Source organism: Vicia villosa, linkage group LG5, assembly GCF_029867415.1.
Source record: "Vicia villosa cultivar HV-30 ecotype Madison, WI linkage group LG5, Vvil1.0, whole genome shotgun sequence".
Classification (NCBI taxonomy): Eukaryota; Viridiplantae; Streptophyta; class Magnoliopsida; order Fabales; family Fabaceae; genus Vicia; species Vicia villosa.
The window spans coordinates 138,425,332-138,443,334 of NC_081184.1; the positions used below are offsets into that span (position 1 = coordinate 138,425,332).

The window sequence follows — 18,003 nt, forward strand, 5'->3', positions numbered from 1 at the left end:
TAAATTTATATATTTCAAATCAAAATATTAATATCTTAAGAGCTTGTATTCAAGAGTTCATTCATATCTCTAAAATATATTAATATCTTTTACACCAATGTTCACTTGATTCTGTGACATGTTGTGGCCGTTGATGCATCAACATCACATTCTAGAAAAATAACAGCATGTTGTCGGCACATTCATCACCAGCAAAAGTAATTGACAATTTAATGGATAAGATTAAGAGAGCCAACAATGCATAGTTATTTTCAATTGTATTAAAGTTGAACAAAAAAATGTGAAAGTAAAATGAAATTGAACCTATGAAATAATGGATTGTATGCATTGTTGGCTCATTTTACCGCATGTTGTATGCATTGTAAGTAACTTTGAATTTTTCATACTAGCTGTTTGTTGATATGCATGTCAAATGTAGCACTGGTTTGTGTCATCTGATTTTTCAATTTTCGAATTCAATGCTGCTAATATAACAAATAAAAAAACGAGACAGTATTAATTTCATATTTTAACCAATTGGTTCCATAAATGTATAAGCATGGAACTGTCCAGAAAGTTTTAATACATTATATAATGGGATCAATAAGAAACATAACATAATAAAAAGAAAACTCCAAAGGAGCTAAGAGCATGAAAACATGGAGAATAAGTATGCAAAGGAAGACTCCAATGTACTTCTAACTTTATAAAATTACACAATCACTTAATACAAATCATGACACATCTTTATTTATCATTAGTCATGTGTTACTTCTTTATGGATGTTTATTCATTTTTTCTCATGTTTGGTAGCTACTGCAAGGAGAGGGTATTTTCTATGGCAGGTAATGCCAAAAGTTTCAGACATGTCCAAATCCTTCCCTTCTACTCCATCAGGCAATTTCCAATCAAATTGGAAAACAAGGTTTGCTAGCACCAATTCAATCACAGCAATACCAAATGACACTCCAGGACAACCCCTCCTTCCAGCTCCAAATGGTATAAGTTCAAAATCCATTCCTTTAAAATCTATTGAACTATTCATAAACCTTTCTGGTTTAAACTCTAGAGGTTCATCCCAACTTGACGGGTCTCTTGCAATAGCCCAACCATTGATTATTACCTGTGTTCCAGCCGCAATGTCATAGCCATCTAGTTTGATATCTTCCATACATCTCCGAGGGACTAATAACGGAACTGGTAAATGGAGGCGAAGAGTTTCTTTGATCACCGCTTTCAAGTAGTTCATGTGAACCAAATCTTCTTCAGATACATGAGTTTTGTTACCAACCACAGTTCTCACCTCATCTTGCAATTTATGCATCACACTTTGGTGTCTTAACAGTTCTGTCATTGTCCAATCTAGTACTGTGGAAGTAGTGTCAGTACCTCCAGCAAACATGTCCTACATGTAGAGGGAAAAAGCACAGGTTAATCTTTCTAAATTTATACGTATGAAAATAAAATATAAATGAAATTATTGTTACTAACCAGTGTCAAAGCTTTTATTGTAGTTCTATCAATTGGGAAGCCAATAGCGTTAGTCTTTTGTACTGAAAGCAAAACATCCACAAAATCATTATCATTAACACCAATATCTTCATCAGATCTATGACCAATGTGATCCTCAGTCACTTCTTCTATAAACTCATCCAAATATTTGGCTACTCTTTCTGCTTTTCTATAAAATCCATTAACTTTTCCCCACCAATCAAGCCAAGGTATATAGTCTCCTATACATACTGTACCCAATAATTCCACAAACTCCGCCAACACTTGCTGAAATTTCTTCCCTCTTCCTTCACGGTATCTCTTTCCAAGAGCCACCCTACATACTATATCACTAGTAACCATAGAACACAACTCAGATAAGTTCAACGGCGAGGATGAAGAAGAAGAATGTTTCTTAATATGTTCCATCATTCTTGAAGTTTCTTCCTCTCTAACACGGCCATAAGATTGAACCCTTTTATTACTCAGAAGATGTAACACACAGAGACTCCTTACTTGTCTCCAATACTCACCATATGCACAGCTTGCCACATCTTTGGAACCGTATACAAGGATATCAAAGATTTTACTTTGTGGCCTATCACAGAAAACCAAATCGTGTGTTTTCATTACTTTTCTTGCTGCATCAGAAGATGAAACAACAAGTACAGGAACTTTGCCAAAATAAAGAAGCATTAAAGGGCCATATTTGTGAGATAAAGTTTGGAGTGTGCGGTGAGGGAATAAGCCAAGTTGATGGAGATTACCAAGTAGTGGAAATTTTGGAGGTGACGGTGGTGAGTTTTTTGTAGTAGCGAAAGAATTGTTGCGAAAATACCAATATTTGATTACGAAGAAAAAAGAGAGTAAGAGTGAGAAGATAGTGAAGAATAGTGAATAGAAGTTTGCATGTGAAAGAGAAGTTTGTAGATATAAGAGTATATTATTTACTCGTATGAATATATTTTACAGAGATTTACATCAGTATATATAACTATAATACATGATGATAATTGAATGGAAATAGCTAGAATGATGCCTAAATTATAGCTACTGTTTGTTAACTACTTGACAGAATCAAATGCTAATAATAACCAATAACTCTCATTTAATTATTTGATGACCAATTCAAATTATTTCTTTCATTGGTCCATTACGCCCCCTCAAGATGAAGGTTCCATCAACGACCTTTATCTTGGACATGAGTTCAGTGAACTTTGTTGTGGGAAGTGGTTTAGTGAGTAAATCTGCCAGCTGATCCTTGGTAGACACATGTGTTACGATGAGCTTGTTAGTTTGAACCTGTTCTCTGACAAAATGATAATCTAAAGATATATGTTTCATTCTTGAGTGAAGTACAGGATTGGAACAAAGGTATGTGGCACCCACATTGTCACACAATAGTCGTGGAGGGTCATGTATGGGTATTCTAAGTTCATGCAGTAAGTTTTGGAGCCACATGATCTCAGTGGTGGCGGTAGCAACTGCACGATATTCAGCCTCAGTAGATGACCGTGCTACAGTTCTTTGTTTTCTTTAGAGCCACGAAATTGGGTTGCCTCCGAAGAAAATGATATAGGCTGAGGTAGACGTGCGATCATCATTGTTCCCACCCCAATCTGCATCAGAGTATGCTAACAAGTTATTTGCAGCAGTTTTGTGTAGCATGAGACCATGATTAATGGTTTGTTTGATGTACCGAAGGATGCGTTTCAAGTGCTGTAGGTGAAGGGAGGTTGGTTTATGCATAAATTGGGACAACTTATTGATGCAGTATGATAAGTCTGGACGAGTAAGATTAAGATACTGAAGTCCTCCGATAATTCTACGAAACTCCGTTGCATCGGTGGATGATGTACCATCGTGAAGTTGTAGCACTGCTGTGGAGGAAAGTGGTGTGGGAGATGGTTTCGCCCCCTCCATGTCAAACTTTTGTAAGAGGTCACGAATGTACCGGTGTTGAGAGAGAAAAATTCCAGAGCTTGTTGGTATGATTTCAATGCCCAGAAAGTAGTGAGGTTGTCCCATATTTTTCAACGAAAATCGTTGAGATAGTGCCTTGATGAAGCTTTGAAGGAATGTAGAGTTGTTACCGGTGAGCAGCAAGTCATCTACATAGACTAGAAAGTAAGCCTTGGTATCACCCGAGTGATAAATGAACAAGGATGGATCACTTTTGCTTGTTTGAAATCCATATGCAATAATAAATTCCTTCAGTGAGTCATGCCATGCTCTTGGTGCTTGACGTAGGCCATAGATGGCCTTGTGAAGTTTACATACATAGTCAGGATGTGTTGTATCTTTCATACCTGGCGGTTGGTCCATGAAGACCTCTTCCGTAAGAGCTCCTTGTAAGAACGCATTGTTCACATCTAGTTGGTGCATTGACCACTGATGAGAGATTGCTAAGGTAAGAATAATCTTAATTGTTTGTGGGCGAACAACTGGTGCGAATGTCTCCTTGAAGTCAATGCCAGGACATTGTGTGAAACCCTTGGCAACAAGACGTGCCTTGTAGCGAGCAATGGAACCATCACTATTTCTCTTGATACGAAATAACCATCTACATCCAACAATGTTTTGCCCTGCCTTAGGTGGTACGAGTGAGAATGTGCCATTTCTTATTAAGGCTTCAAATTCATCTGCAATTGCCTGACGCCAATGGGCATGTTTCATTGCCTCACGGATGTTTGAAGGTTCCAAATTCTCAGGTAGAGGGTGTTTTGATGCAGTGTACATCCTTTTTGGCTTGAATATATTATTTTTCGACCTTGTGATGATTTGGTTTGTTTCAGTAGTAGGGGCTGTAGAGGTATTAGGAGTGACAGTAGGTGTAGTAACAATATTAGGTGGATGAGTATCATTACCTGACATTGTATTTGAAGCCAAGAGATCCTCCTCTTCATGGGGCATAGCGTGTGACTCAAGTGGTGGTTGTTGAAGGATAGGTATGATGGTATGAGGGGGCTGTGGTATGTTGGGTATGCTTAGAGATGGTGGTGGTGTAGATTTGACAAGTTGGTTGTATGGGAAAATGTGGTCAAAAAATTTGACATGCCTAGAGGTGTATATTTTGTGATTTGTTGGGTCAAGACATAAATAACTGTATTGTGATTCTGCATATCCTAAGAATATGCAAGGTTGAGATCGGGATTGAAGTTTATTTGAGACATAAGGTCGCAGCCAAGGAAAACAAAGGCATCCAAAGGAATGAAGATGTGATGTTGTTGGGTTTTTCTTGTGTAAGACTTGATATGGTGATTTCATGTTGAGGATAGGAGTTGGTAACCTATTGATTAGGTACACTGCTGTCTTGAACGCAAAGGACCAGTATTCGGGTGGTAGGTTTGACATATTTAGTAAGGCTCTTCCAGTTTCAACTACATGTCTGTGTCTCCTTTCAGCTGGAGCATTGAGTTCAGGTGTGTGTGGTGCTGTGGTGAAATGGGATATGCCATGTGTGTGGAGAAATGATTTTAGTTTGATGAATTCTCCTCCATTATCAGAGTGCAATGAAATGATTTTTTCTTTGAAGTAGTTTTCAGCAAGATTTTTGAATGTGGGAAATAACTTGGAGACATCAGATTTATTTCTTAACGGATAGAGCCATACATATTTGGTGAAGTGATCAACAAGAAGTAAATAATAGGAGAAACCATCTAAAGACTTAATGTGGGCTGGACCCCATACATCAGTATATATAAGTTCTAATGGTTTTTGTGTTTTGATACTGGAAATGGAAAAAGGTAATTTGTGACTCTTAACACTATTACATGATAGACAAGGTTGTTGGTGGCTCTTTATTTTGTGAGATGGTAGGAGATGTCTCAGTATGCGATCAGATGGATGCCCCAGTATGTGATGCCATGGTGGAGGAGTATGTGTGGTTGTGACAAATGCCTGTGGTAATGATGATGGATGGGGCATGTGGTAGAGTCCATTGCTATGCTGCCCTTTTAGAAGAGGTTCTATTGTCTTCAAATCCTTTATCAAGAAATGATCAGAAAAAAATTCAATGGAAATTGGATTAGTGTGACATAGAGATGAAACAGACAATAGTTTTTGAGTAATTTTAGGCACATGTAAAACATTTGAAAGATGAAATGATTGAGAGGGAGTTTTTAAAATAATTTTACCAATGTTAGAGATGGTGTGTCCAGATCCATCACCAACCAGAAGCTGATCTGAACCTGTGTAAGGTTGAGACAAGTGCAGGTTGTCCAACTCATTTGTTATATGATGGGAAGCCCCTGAGTCTAGGATCCAATCTGCTGCACCTGAAGGCATGGCCCTAGTATGAAGAGCAGTAGGTGGTTGATGCTTTGGAGGGTAGCCATGCAATTTGTAGCAGACCTTGGCAGTATGGCCTGGTTTGTCACAAAATTGACACACTACACGCCTTGAGAAGCCCGGTGATGTTGATCTGGACATTGTGTGATTGTGGTACTGTTTTGGTGTTTTGTTGTAGAATTGTTTCCCTTTGTGTGCAGTGTTTGCAGTGGCAATGAGAGGAGTTTCTTGCACAGGTGTATCCCTCTTTAAATAACTTTCAAAATCAGAAAGAAGATCGTGAAGATCATCAAATCCGATAGGATTTTCTCTAGTTCTTAGAGAAGCTATTACTTCTCGATATTCAGCTCCAAGACCATTCAAAGTGTGGATGACAAGATCGACATCGTCCACTGGAGAGTTGATGATGGCTAATTCATCAGATAAGGCCTTGATGCCATGGAGGTATTCAGAAATAGATTGTGATCCTTTTGTGAATCGAGAGAGTCTCTCTTTTAGGTGCATAATTCTTGCACGAGTTTTGCTTGCAAACATCTTGGTGAGAATGTCCCAAGCTTGTTTTGAGGTTTTGACATTACCCAACATGGTAATAATGCTTGGATCAACAGATGATATGATGGCATGCAGGATCAGTTGATCCTGTCTTTTCCAGCGTTTGTATGCTGAATCAGTTTGGGCTGGACTGGCAGTGGTGCCATCAACATAACCAATGAGATCATACCCTACAAGGAGTGCGTTGAATTGCACTTGCCAAGCAAGAAAATTGCTGCTGCTCAGTTTCACTGATGAGTGAGTGTTTAGGGCTATAACAGAATTGGTATTTGGTGTAATAGAAATTTCAGATGTTGTCGAGGAAGGCATGGTGAGATTGTGGATCGGTTTTGCTGTAAAGCTTAGTAAACTACTGATACCATATAAGAGTATATTATTTACTCGTATGAATATATTTTACAGAGATTTACATCAGTATATATAACTATAATACATGATGATAATTGAATGGAAATAGCTAGAATGATGCCTAAATTATAGCTACTGTTTGTTAACTACTTGACAGAATCAAATGCTAATAATAACCAATAACTCTCATTTAATTATTTGATGACCAATTCAAATTATTTCTTTCATTGGTCCATTAGTAGAAAGGTGAACATGGCTTAAGCTTTAGTTTCCCTTCGAGTGATAAATAACACTCTTCGTATTCTTATTTATATATATATCACTTGGTGTTTATGTTTATCGGTTCTTTTTCTGGTAATAATAATAAGGGAAAAGCTAACATGTGCCCCAAATGCGCAAGATAATGAGATATTTATAGAATTATTTTCTTACAACGCATGCATTTAATGTATCGAAACTTTAAATATGACTTTATTACATTTAATTACATTTTAATTTTTCTAATTATAATATCCTTGACATGAGCCCTAATAATAATAATAATAATAATAATAATAATAATAATAATAATAATAATAATAATAATAATAATGCTACGAGTGTCTCAATCCATTTAATGTTTTAGAAATGAAAATATACTGATTTATTTAAAAATAATAAAATTTATTTTATTGAAATGACCTGTATTCAATCCATTGAGAATATCTATGGGGCACTTATTAACATGACCATAATAATAATAATAATAATAATTCTAGATGAAAATCACAGCATCGAATGAAATTGAGACAAGTGGCATATAAATTTTATCTGAATGTGGATAATGATACATGAGAGAAGAGAAGAAGTTACATTTAACCTCCAACATATTTTTCTCTAATTCTAGAAACTACAAATAGTCAATAATTCCGATTATAGAATAATGGCACCATTTATGGCCACAAGTGTATATATCCTTCAAATGCAAAAGTCTTGTATTGCACCCAATTATAGACAGAGAGAAAAAGAAAAGAGTGATCATCACATTTACACTAACTAATAATAAGTGGATGAAATGTTTTAGTAGAATACTCAAACGTCTCATTTTAAAATATTTCATTTGAATTTATAATTATATTAATTTTAATCATAAAAAAATATTTATTAAAATATTATTAGCAATAGTAATTAATTAAACTAAAATATATTAGTAAAAAATTAATAAATATAAAATATATAACTTAAAAAAGTAAATCATTTATAAAACATAAAATATATTTGAAATAAGACATTTTTAGTGAAATGTATGATAGAAATTATAATAACTTAATAGTTAATATTTATTAGAGAGAAAATCTAACCAATCTACCAAGATTCCAAAGGAATGAGTATGGTGTACATGAGCGTTGTTGAGTACAAAAGCAAAATTTAAAAGGAATGAGTATGCTTTCTTTCTTTGAAAACCTTTTCTAAAAATCAGGATTTACCCTCTTTTCAAAACTTTTTGTTTGTCTTATACTGTTTTCCTTGCCTTTACTTATTCTATTAACCTGATTAACTTGTTCCCCCATTATGGGTTTTCCTTTATTATATTTTTTATCATTTGCCTAATTTTGTATCTGCCCCGAAGCCTTGTAATAGCTTAGTTTTGTTTCTTCTCTATTTTGCCTCTATATCTTCCTGCAGGTGTTTATTGTAATAGTTTATGTTTTCATTCCTGCCTTTATTTTTCTGCCCACAGGTGTTTATTGTAATAGCGTAGGAACTTTTAATTTTGCCTTATATAATTGTGTGGTTAGTAACAATAGGGAGTGACAAGTCTGCTAATGAATTTAGTTTGCCTAAATTATAAGATAAATATAACTGAATTGAATCACCTGATTGTGACACACACACACCTTTAGGGTAACCTCTTTTGTTGCCTTGTTGTCTTGTTGCCTATCGCCTTTTAATTTTGATTCTGAAATAGTCAAGTCCCTCGATTCCGAGGATACCTAAGCAAAAAAAAAATTTGCCCTCAGTTCATTATCATCATCAATTTTGTCCCTCGATGTTGCCTTGTAAATGATGATTGTCCCAATTGCTAAGGTATCCTCACATGTTGTCTAAAATGACTATTATATCCTTCCCTAAGACTACTTGCCCTCTTTATGGCAGGAACAGTCTTGTGGCGGACGATAATTTTGATGACCCTTTTCAAATCCAATGAAAGGACAACCTGCCCTCTTTATGGTATGGATAGCCCTTTCCCATTAAAGTCTAAAAGAACAAAAATTCTAAACTTAAGGGTAATTGCTTTTTAATTGCTTGCTCTTTTTCAAATTCAAATTCAAAATTCAAAATCTTTTCCCACTACTTTTCAAAGAATCTTTTCAAAAAGACTACACTTATTTACAAGCTAAAGTTCTTATCCAAACATTTTTTCCCACACTTCAAACATTTCAAACAAACAAGTGAGCTAAGCAATTAAGAGCCCATGGATAACCATGGATACAAAGGGTGTTTATGTAACACCCATAATTTCAGTTTATTAATTTAATTTGGATTTAAATTAAATAATTGGAATTTTAGAATTTAAATTGGATTTAATTGGAAATGAGGGAGTAAGAGCTATTGGGCTTATGGTGTGGTGATAGTAAAAGAGGGGTGCTAATTAGTTAGGCCTTTTACTAAGTTGTGGTTAATTTATTTTATTTTATTTTTCATAAAATAAGAAAAAGGAACCATTTGGGGAGAAAAGAAGAACACGTGAAAAGAGCAAGAGAAGAGAAAGAGGCAAGAACGTGAAACCGGAAGGAGAGCATTCAAGAAATTCATCGAGGTAAGGGGGGACTCTTCCTTTTAGTATCTCTTATGTGATCTTAGGTGATAGGTAGATTGATGTATGGTTTGGTTCAATTAGATATGGGGATTGTTAGGTTAGGGTGTTATGATTGGATTGAATTGATGATAATTGTGTGAACTAATTGGTTAATAATGAGTTTGGATGATGTTTTATGGTGTATAATTGAATGTATGATGATTATATGCCTGTATGTGATGTCTGGATTCGTCTTTGGGTGAAAAGGGAGTGAAATCGCAGGGTCTGTCGCAGACTTGGGGTTTGCTGAAATCGTAGGTCCGCTGAGCGGAGGGGGGTCTGCTGAGCGGAGGTCCCAACGTAGTTCGCTCCTGTTTGACGTCGCTTGAGGTCCGCTGAGCGGGGGTCTGAAGGATTTCGCTTCTGTCTTGCTCCGCTGAGCGAACCTTGCTGTGTGTGAATTTTTCCAAACTTCAAAATAACGTATCTTTTGATCTGTGAATCATTTCTTAGTGCCGTTTTGGGCGTTGTGCAAGTAATTAAATGTTTTATAAGATGGATAATGAATATTGGTAATAGCCGACTTTATTTCCTTAAAAATTAGATTTAATTACTTGATGAGAATCGAACATTGTGGGCATATGAGATAGGCGTGACAATGTGTTTGATGTGATGATGAATTGGTTGTGATTTGTTATTATGATTGTGATGGATGCATGACTATTTGAATGATGTTGAAAACATGTGCATACTTATTCGGTGATGTGGTGTTGAGATGAGTTGTTCATCGTGATTCGGTGTGTTTTAAGTATGTTATATGTGTTTCATTCATTCATATGCATTGATGTTGGATCCCGGTGATGTTTGGATCGTTGGTGGACATATTTCCCATTGTGTGGAAATTGTGTCGGTGGGCCGTATCTCGATGAGGCGTAGATCGGTTAGGTGGATTGATTCCACGGTTTATTGGTACCACATGCATAATGTCAGTTGTGTCATATGCATTCTGTCATAATATGATTGTATGGATTTCTGTAGTGTGTGTTGTAATCTATTATTGTGTGAATTAATAACGGGTGTGAATCTGAATATGTATAATTGGGTGAAAGGTATATTATGATGCTTGTTGCTTATGAATTGCATAATATTTACTAATTGAGAATGAGACTCACCCTTACATGTTGTCATTTTCAGATTGAGGAGTAGCGGCATTAGTGCTTGGTGAGGATGACTCATAGAGTTTATCCGTTTATGTTGGGTCGTGTTGGTCATGCTCTGATCTGTAACACTGGGGAACGATAGTTATAGAGTTTTTATGAAATTAATCTACTTTATTGGTGTTGGATTATGATTCCATTGGATGTATTTGATAATGTTTCTTATTCCGCTGTGATAAACATAATTACGATTTGGTGAACCGTTTCCTGATGAAGCATGACTTGACCATGATTGGTTTATTTATTTTATATAATTGTGGCACCCTTGTGTTTATGTTTTACTCTGATATAATTATTTAAAAATTCCCGCGGGGTTTAGAAGGGTGTTACAGCTTACACCTTCCCTTTGTATAACTTACCCCCGAACTCAATCTCTTTCAAAAAGGTTTTTTTTCTATTCTTTTAGCCTTTCTATATATTGGATAAAATAAAAGTCGGTGGCGACTCTTGCTATCTGCACATTTAAAAAAGTCAGTTCTCCCACCGTATTACAAATATGTCATCAACATAAAGACACAGCAGAATCATATTGCTTCCAGAATGTTGCACATAAACTCCATATTCCATATCACACTTCTGAAACCCTTGCTTCTTGAAAAATGAATCAAATTTCAAATTCCAAGCTCTGGGTGCTTGCTTTAATCCATACAGAGCTTTGTGTAATTTGTACACCATCCCTTCCTGATTCTTTTTCACAAAGCCATGGGGTTGTGACACGTATACCTCCTCTTGTAATGGACCGTTCAGAAATGCAGACTTTACATCCAGATGCATCAAGGACCATCCTCTATTTGCAACTAAAGCAATCACCAGTCTGATTGTTTCATGTCTAGCTACAGGAGCAAACACCTCAAAGTAATCTAGCCCAGGTTTCTGAAGAAAACCTCTTGCCACTAGCCTCGCTTTGTGTTTACCAATTGATCCATCTGGCTTCAGCTTTACCTTGAAAACCCATCTTACGTTGATGGCTTTCTTCTTCTTTGGAAGTTCTGTAAACTTCCAAGTCTTATTTCTTTCTATAGCCTCAAGTTCTTCTTTCATGGCATTCAGCCAGACTTTCTTCTTGAGAGCTTCTTCAATACCCATTGGTTCAGAATCTACTAACGTGGCACACTGAATGACATTTCCCTCTGAGTCTTGTAACATGTCAAAATCTGCAAACCTTCCAGGTATAGTTCTGACTCTTTGTGGCCTTTGAGCTACTTCAGAGTCACCTACTCCTGAGTCATCCCTTCCAGAATCATGACTACTACCAGACTCTGGATCATCATCAGAGTCTGGATCAAAATCTGGATCAGAATTAGATTCACCATCTAACTCATCTTCAGAAGATTCTTCATCTTCTAATTCTAACTCTTCTTCAAAAGTTATCTCTACATCAGAAGTTTGTTGAGACTCTCTCCAATCCCAAACTTCTGATTCTTTCACAATGACATCTCTGTTGACTTTAACTTTGTTAGTCTTTGGACAATAGAGCTTGTATGCACCTGTACTGTGGTACCCCACCAATAACATCACTCTGCTCCTATCATCCAACTTCTTCCTTCTAGCTTCTGGAACATGTTTATAACACACAGAACCAAAAACCTTCAGATGACTAACACTTTGCTTCTCTTTAGTCCACTTCTCTAAAGGAACAATTTCCTTCATCCTCTTCGTTGGACACCTGTTGAGCACATATGTTGCAGTAGCAACAGCTTCTCCCTAGAGATTATGAGGAATCTTATTCTCTTTTAGCATACTTCTCATCATATCAAGCAAAGTACGGTTTCTTCGTTCAGCCAGACCATTGTATTGAGGAGTATAAGGAGCAGTAACCTCATGCTCAATTCCATTATCATCACAGAACTTCTAGAATTCTGTAGAGTTATACTCACCTCCACCATCCGTTCTGAGAATCTTTATCTTTTGACCACTCTGCTTCTCAGCCTTCACCTTGAACTTCTGGAATTTTGTGAACACCTCAGTTTTAAACTTGATAAGTGTTACCCACGTCATTCTTGTGAACTCATCCACAAAATACACAAAATACCTATTTCCTCCAAGTGAAGGTTCTGGAAATGGTCCACACACATCAGAGTGCACTACTCCCAGAGCATGCTTTGCTCTTGGAGCAACTTCTGATACAAATGACAATCTGGGTTGTTTGCCTTTCATGCATACCTCACATGACTTCTCAGGCTTCACAATCTTTGGAATGCCATGTACAAGCTTCTTAGAACTTAGATGCCCTAGGCTTCTATAATTCAGATCCCCCAACCTCTTGTACCACAGCTTACTATCACCTTCTGAGCCTTCTGCACTCAGACACTCTGTTTCAGCTATTTCTACATTCACCTTGAATGTTCTGTTGCTTCCCTGTTCATATTGCATAATCAACTTCTGATTGGAATCATACAACTTCAAGAGGTTGTTCTTCATAACAACTGAGAAACCTTTTTCAATGAGCTGACCCACACTCATCAGATTGCTTTTGATTCCAGGAACATACCAAACATCTTTGATCAGAACATTCTTCCCATTCTTCACTCTGACTTTGACATTTCCCATTCCTTCTGCATAAAGGTACTTATCATCAGCACATTTGATCTTTGTCCTCCTTTCAGAGTCAAAATCTATCAACCATTGTTTGTTTCCAGTCAAGTGATTTGAACACCCAGTGTCCATATACCACCACTCTGACAAACATCTCCCGTCAGACTCTGAAGCCATCAATAGCACAGGTTCATCATTTGAATCACCTCTAGCTATATTTGCTTCTTCTAATTTCCTTCCTTTGTTTGCCAAACAGTCTCTAGCAAAATGGCCAAACTGTTTGCAACAGTAACATTGAACTTTCTTCTTTTCCTTTCCCTTCTGATATTTCTTCTCATCAGAAGTTGAGGCTTCCTTCTGGAATTTATCACCACGTCTATTCTTGGACTCTGACCAAGAATACTTTTGGTCCTTCTTGACAAAAGAAGCTTTCAGAGCTTGCTCAACTTCCCTTTCAGAAGTTCTTTCGGTTAGACGCAACTCTTGTGCTTCTAGACTGCTTTGCAACTCTTCTATTCTCATGGTTTCCAGATCTTTAGAATGTTCAATAGATACAACAATATAATCAAATTGAGGAGTAAGTGACCTCAATATCTTCTCTATGATTACTTGTTCAGAAAGGGTTTCTCTACAAGCCTTCATCTCATTAGTGATCAAAATCACTCTAGAGATATACTCAGAAACTTTCACATTGTTCTTCATGTTGAGATTCTCATATTGCTTTCTTAGGGATTGAAGCTTCGCCTTCTTCACTGATACGTCACCATCGTAACACCTGACCAGTATATCCCACGCCTCCTTTGACGTCATAGAATCAGCGATCTTCTCAAACACATTCACATCCACACACTGATGGATGAAGAACAACGTCTTTTAATCTCTCTTCCTCGTTTCTCTCGGCGCTTCTCTTTGTTCTTACGTTGCATCCGCTGCAACCGGAACATATCCTTCAATGACAAGATCTAGAACATCTTGAGCACCAAATAATACACACATTTGAATCATCCATCTATTCCAGTTTTTACCATCAAGAACTGGAAGTTTGGTATTCAAGTTGCTTCCACTCATCTTCAAACTTGTGCAGAGAAACATATCTCACTCACACTCACACGGTGTTTCCCAACCCACAAACAACCAAGAAAAAATGTGATTCAACACAACTTTGTTTCCCAGAAACAAAATCAATCACACAGTCACACAAACTCACGTTCACTTGTGTTTCCCTGTGTTTGGAACCAGGCTCTAGATACCAATTGTTGGTGTACAAGAATGAAAGATGATAAAAAAGAGAATAAACAAAAGGAATAACGGCGCAAAAGAATGAGAGAATAATTGTTGTGTTGTGTTATTAATGATAGCTACTACAAGACTATTTATACAAAAGAAAATTTTACCACATAACCCCTAATAGAGTAAACTTAGTGAACAAGTCTAAGGTACAAACAATACAATACTAAGAAATACTAAAGTACCCTTACTAACTAAATAGCTAAGCTAACAGAACCTAGAAGATAGAACTTCTGGTTAACACTATCTTCTGAGTAACCATCAGAAGATCAGCCCACATCAGAATTTCTGATGCTCATCTTCTGAATATGAATTACTCTTCAATAATAACCAATCTTTCCAACACAAAGAATGAACTCTGGAAAATAAAGAAGGTAGTGAAGTGTACATTACAACCTTTCCAAATTTACATATACTCTCGGTCAAAATTTTGAAAATCACACTTGATTAACTAAATACAAAAGGAAAACTGTTAAGTTTATATCGTTCAAATCAAAATATTAATATCTTAAGAGCTTGTATTCAAGAGTTCATTCATATCTCTAAAATATATTAATATCTTTTACACCAATGTTCACTTGATTTTGCGACATGTTGTGGCCGTTGATGCATCAACATCACATTCTAGAAAAATAACAGCGTTGTCGGCACATTCATCACCAGCAAAAGTAATTGACAACTTCATTGATAAGATTAAGAGAGCCAAAAATGCATACAATCAATTATTTCATAGTCATTTTCAATTGTATTAAAATTGAACAAAAAAATGTGAAAGTAAAATGAAATTGAACCTATGAAATAATTGATTGTATGCATTGTTGGCTCATTTTACCGCATGTTGTATATATGCATTGTAAGTAACTTTGATTTTTTCATACTAGCTGTTTGTTGATATGCATGTCAAATGTAGCACTGTTTTGTGTCATCTGATTTTTCAATTTTCGAATTTAATGCTGCTAATATAACAAATAAAAAAACGAGACAGTATTAATTTCATTTTTTAACCAATTGGTTCCATAAATGTATAAGCATGGAACTGTCCAGAAAGTTTTAATACATTATATAATGGGATCAATAAGAAACATAACATAATAAAAAGAAAACTCCAAAGGAGCTAAGAGCATGAAAACATGGAGAATAAGTATGCAAAGGAAGACTCCAATGTACTTCTAACTTTATAAAATTACACAATCACTTAATACAAATCATGACACATCTTTATTTATCATTAGTCATGTGTTACTTCTTTATGGATGTTTATTCATTTTTTCTCATGTTTGGTAGCTACTGCAAGGAGAGGGTATTTTCTATGGCAGGTAATGCCAAAAGTTTCAGACATGTCCAAATCCTTCCCTTCTACTCCATCAGGCAATTTCCAATCAAATTGGAAAACAAGGTTTGCTAGCACCAATTCAATCACAGCAATACCAAATGACACTCCAGGACAACCCCTCCTTCCAGCTCCAAATGGAATAAGCTCAAAATCCATTCCTTTAAAATCTATTGAACTATTCATAAACCTTTCTGGTTTAAACTCTAGAGGTTCATCCCAACTTGACGGGTCTCTTGCAATAGCCCAGGCATTGATTATTACCTGTGTTCCAGCCACAATGTCATAGCCATCTAGTTTGATATGTTCCATACATCTCCGAGGGAGTAATAACGGAACTGGTAGATGCAGGCGAAGTGTTTCTTTGATCACTGCCTTCAAGTAGTTCATCTTAACCAAATCTTCTTCAGATACATGAGTTTTGTTACCAACCATAGTTCTCACCTCATCTTGCAATTTATGCATCACACTTTTGTGTCTTAACAGTTCTGTCATTGTCCAATCTAGTACTGTGGAAGTAGTGTCAGTACCTCCAGCAAACATGTCCTACATGTAGAGGGAAAAAGCACAGGTTAATCTTTCTAAATTTATACATATGAAAATAAAATATAAATGAAATTATTGTTACTAACAAGTGTCAAAGCTTTTATTGTAGTTCTATCAACTGGGAAGCCAATAGCGTTAGTGTTTTGTACTGAAAGCAAAACATCCACAAAATCATTATCATCAACACCAACATCTTCATCAGATCTACGACGAATGTGATCCTCAATCACTTCTTCTATAAACTCATCCAAATGTTTGGCTACTCTTTCTGCTTTTCTATAAAATCCATTAACTTTTCCCAACCAATCAAGCCAAGGTATGTAGTCTCCTATACATACAGTACCCAATAATTCCATAAACTCCACCAACACTTGCTGAAATTTCTTCACTCTTCCTTCACGGTATCTCTTTCCCAGAGCCACCCTACATACTATATCACTAGTAACCATAGAACACAACTCAGATAAGTTCAACAGCGAGGATGAAGAAGAAGAATGTTTCTTAATATGTTCCATCATTCTTGAAGTTTCTTCCTCTCTAACACGATGATAAGATTGAACCCTTTTATTACTCAGAACGTGTAACACACAGAGACTCCTTACTTGTCTCCAATACTCACCATATGCACAGCTTGCCACATCTTTGGAACCGTATAAAAGGATATCAAAGATTTTAATTTGTGGCCTATCACAGAAAACCAAATCGTGAGTTTTCATTACTTTTCTTGCTGCATCAGCAGAAGAAACCACAAGTACTGGAACCTTGCCAAAATAAAGAAGCATTAAAGGGCCATATTTGTGAGATAATGTTTGGAGTGTACGGTGAGGGAATAAGCCAAGTTGATGAAGATTACCGAGTAGTGGAAATCTTGGAGGTGATGGTGGTGAGTTTTTTGTGGTGGCAGAAGAATTGTTGGAAAAATACCAATATTTGATTATGAAGAAAAAAGAGAGTAAGAGTGAAAAGATAGTGAAGAAAAACATAGAGAATGGTGAATAGAAGTTTGCATGTGAAAGAGAAGTTTGTAGAAAGGTGAACATGGCTTAAGCTTTAGTTTCCCTTTGAGTGATAAAAGATGCTCTTCGTATTCTTATTTATATATCACTCTGGTATTATTAATAATAATAATAATAATAATAATAATAATAATAATAATAATAATAATAATAATAATAATAATAATAATAATAATAATAATAATAATAATAATAATAATAATAATAATAATAATAATAATAATAATAATAATAATAATAATAATAATAATAATAATAATAATAATAATAATAATAATAATAATAATAATAATAATAATAATAATAATAATAATAATAATAATAATAATAATAATAATAATAATAATAATAATAATAATAATAATAATAATAATAATAATAATAATAATAATAATAATAATAATAATAATAATAATAATAATAATAATAATAATAATAATAATAATAATAATAATAATAATAATAATAATAATAATAATAATAATAATAATAATAATAATAATAATAATAATAATAATAATAATAATAATAATAATAATAATAATAATAATAATAATAATAATAATAATAATAATAATAATAATAATAATAATAATAATAATAATAATAATAATAATAATAATAATAATAATA

At 35.1% G+C, this 18,003-nt stretch overlaps 2 protein-coding genes across 2 annotated transcripts; both read right to left on the reverse strand.

Moving 5' to 3' along the window:
- Window positions 1-650: 650 nt before the first annotated feature.
- Window positions 651-2,422, reverse strand: LOC131602730 (cytochrome P450 736A117-like). The gene is made up of 2 exons (XM_058874905.1): window positions 1,471-2,422; window positions 651-1,384 (listed from the first exon to the last, which is right to left on the reverse strand). The coding sequence occupies exons 1-2, from the start codon at window positions 2,164-2,166 to the stop codon at window positions 770-772; spliced, it is 1,311 nt and encodes a 436-aa protein (XP_058730888.1). The 5' UTR covers window positions 2,167-2,422; the 3' UTR covers window positions 651-769.
- A 13,198-nt stretch (window positions 2,423-15,620) lies between these two features.
- LOC131602731 (cytochrome P450 736A117-like) lies at window positions 15,621-17,443 on the reverse strand. The gene is made up of 2 exons (XM_058874906.1): window positions 16,441-17,443; window positions 15,621-16,354 (listed from the first exon to the last, which is right to left on the reverse strand). Exons 1-2 carry the CDS (start codon window positions 17,392-17,394, stop codon window positions 15,740-15,742), a joined length of 1,569 nt encoding a protein of 522 aa, XP_058730889.1. The 5' UTR covers window positions 17,395-17,443; the 3' UTR covers window positions 15,621-15,739.
- Between the last annotated feature and the right edge of the window lie 560 nt (window positions 17,444-18,003).

What these genes read in the sequence shown, in the direction of transcription:
- LOC131602730 (XM_058874905.1), bottom strand. Translation starts at nt 2,166, where the DNA reads ATGCTTCTTTATTTTGGCAAAGTTCCTGTACTTGTTGTTTCATCTTCT. An exon ending in CAATAAAAGCTTTGACACTG is followed by an intron (nt 1,385 to 1,470) that starts GTTAGTAACAAT and finishes CTCTACATGTAG; the next exon opens with GACATGTTTGCTGGAGGTAC.
- LOC131602731 (XM_058874906.1), bottom strand. Translation starts at nt 17,394, where the DNA reads ATGTTCACCTTTCTACAAACTTCTCTTTCACATGCAAACTTCTATTCA. An exon ending in CAATAAAAGCTTTGACACTT is followed by an intron (nt 16,355 to 16,440) that starts GTTAGTAACAAT and finishes CTCTACATGTAG; the next exon opens with GACATGTTTGCTGGAGGTAC.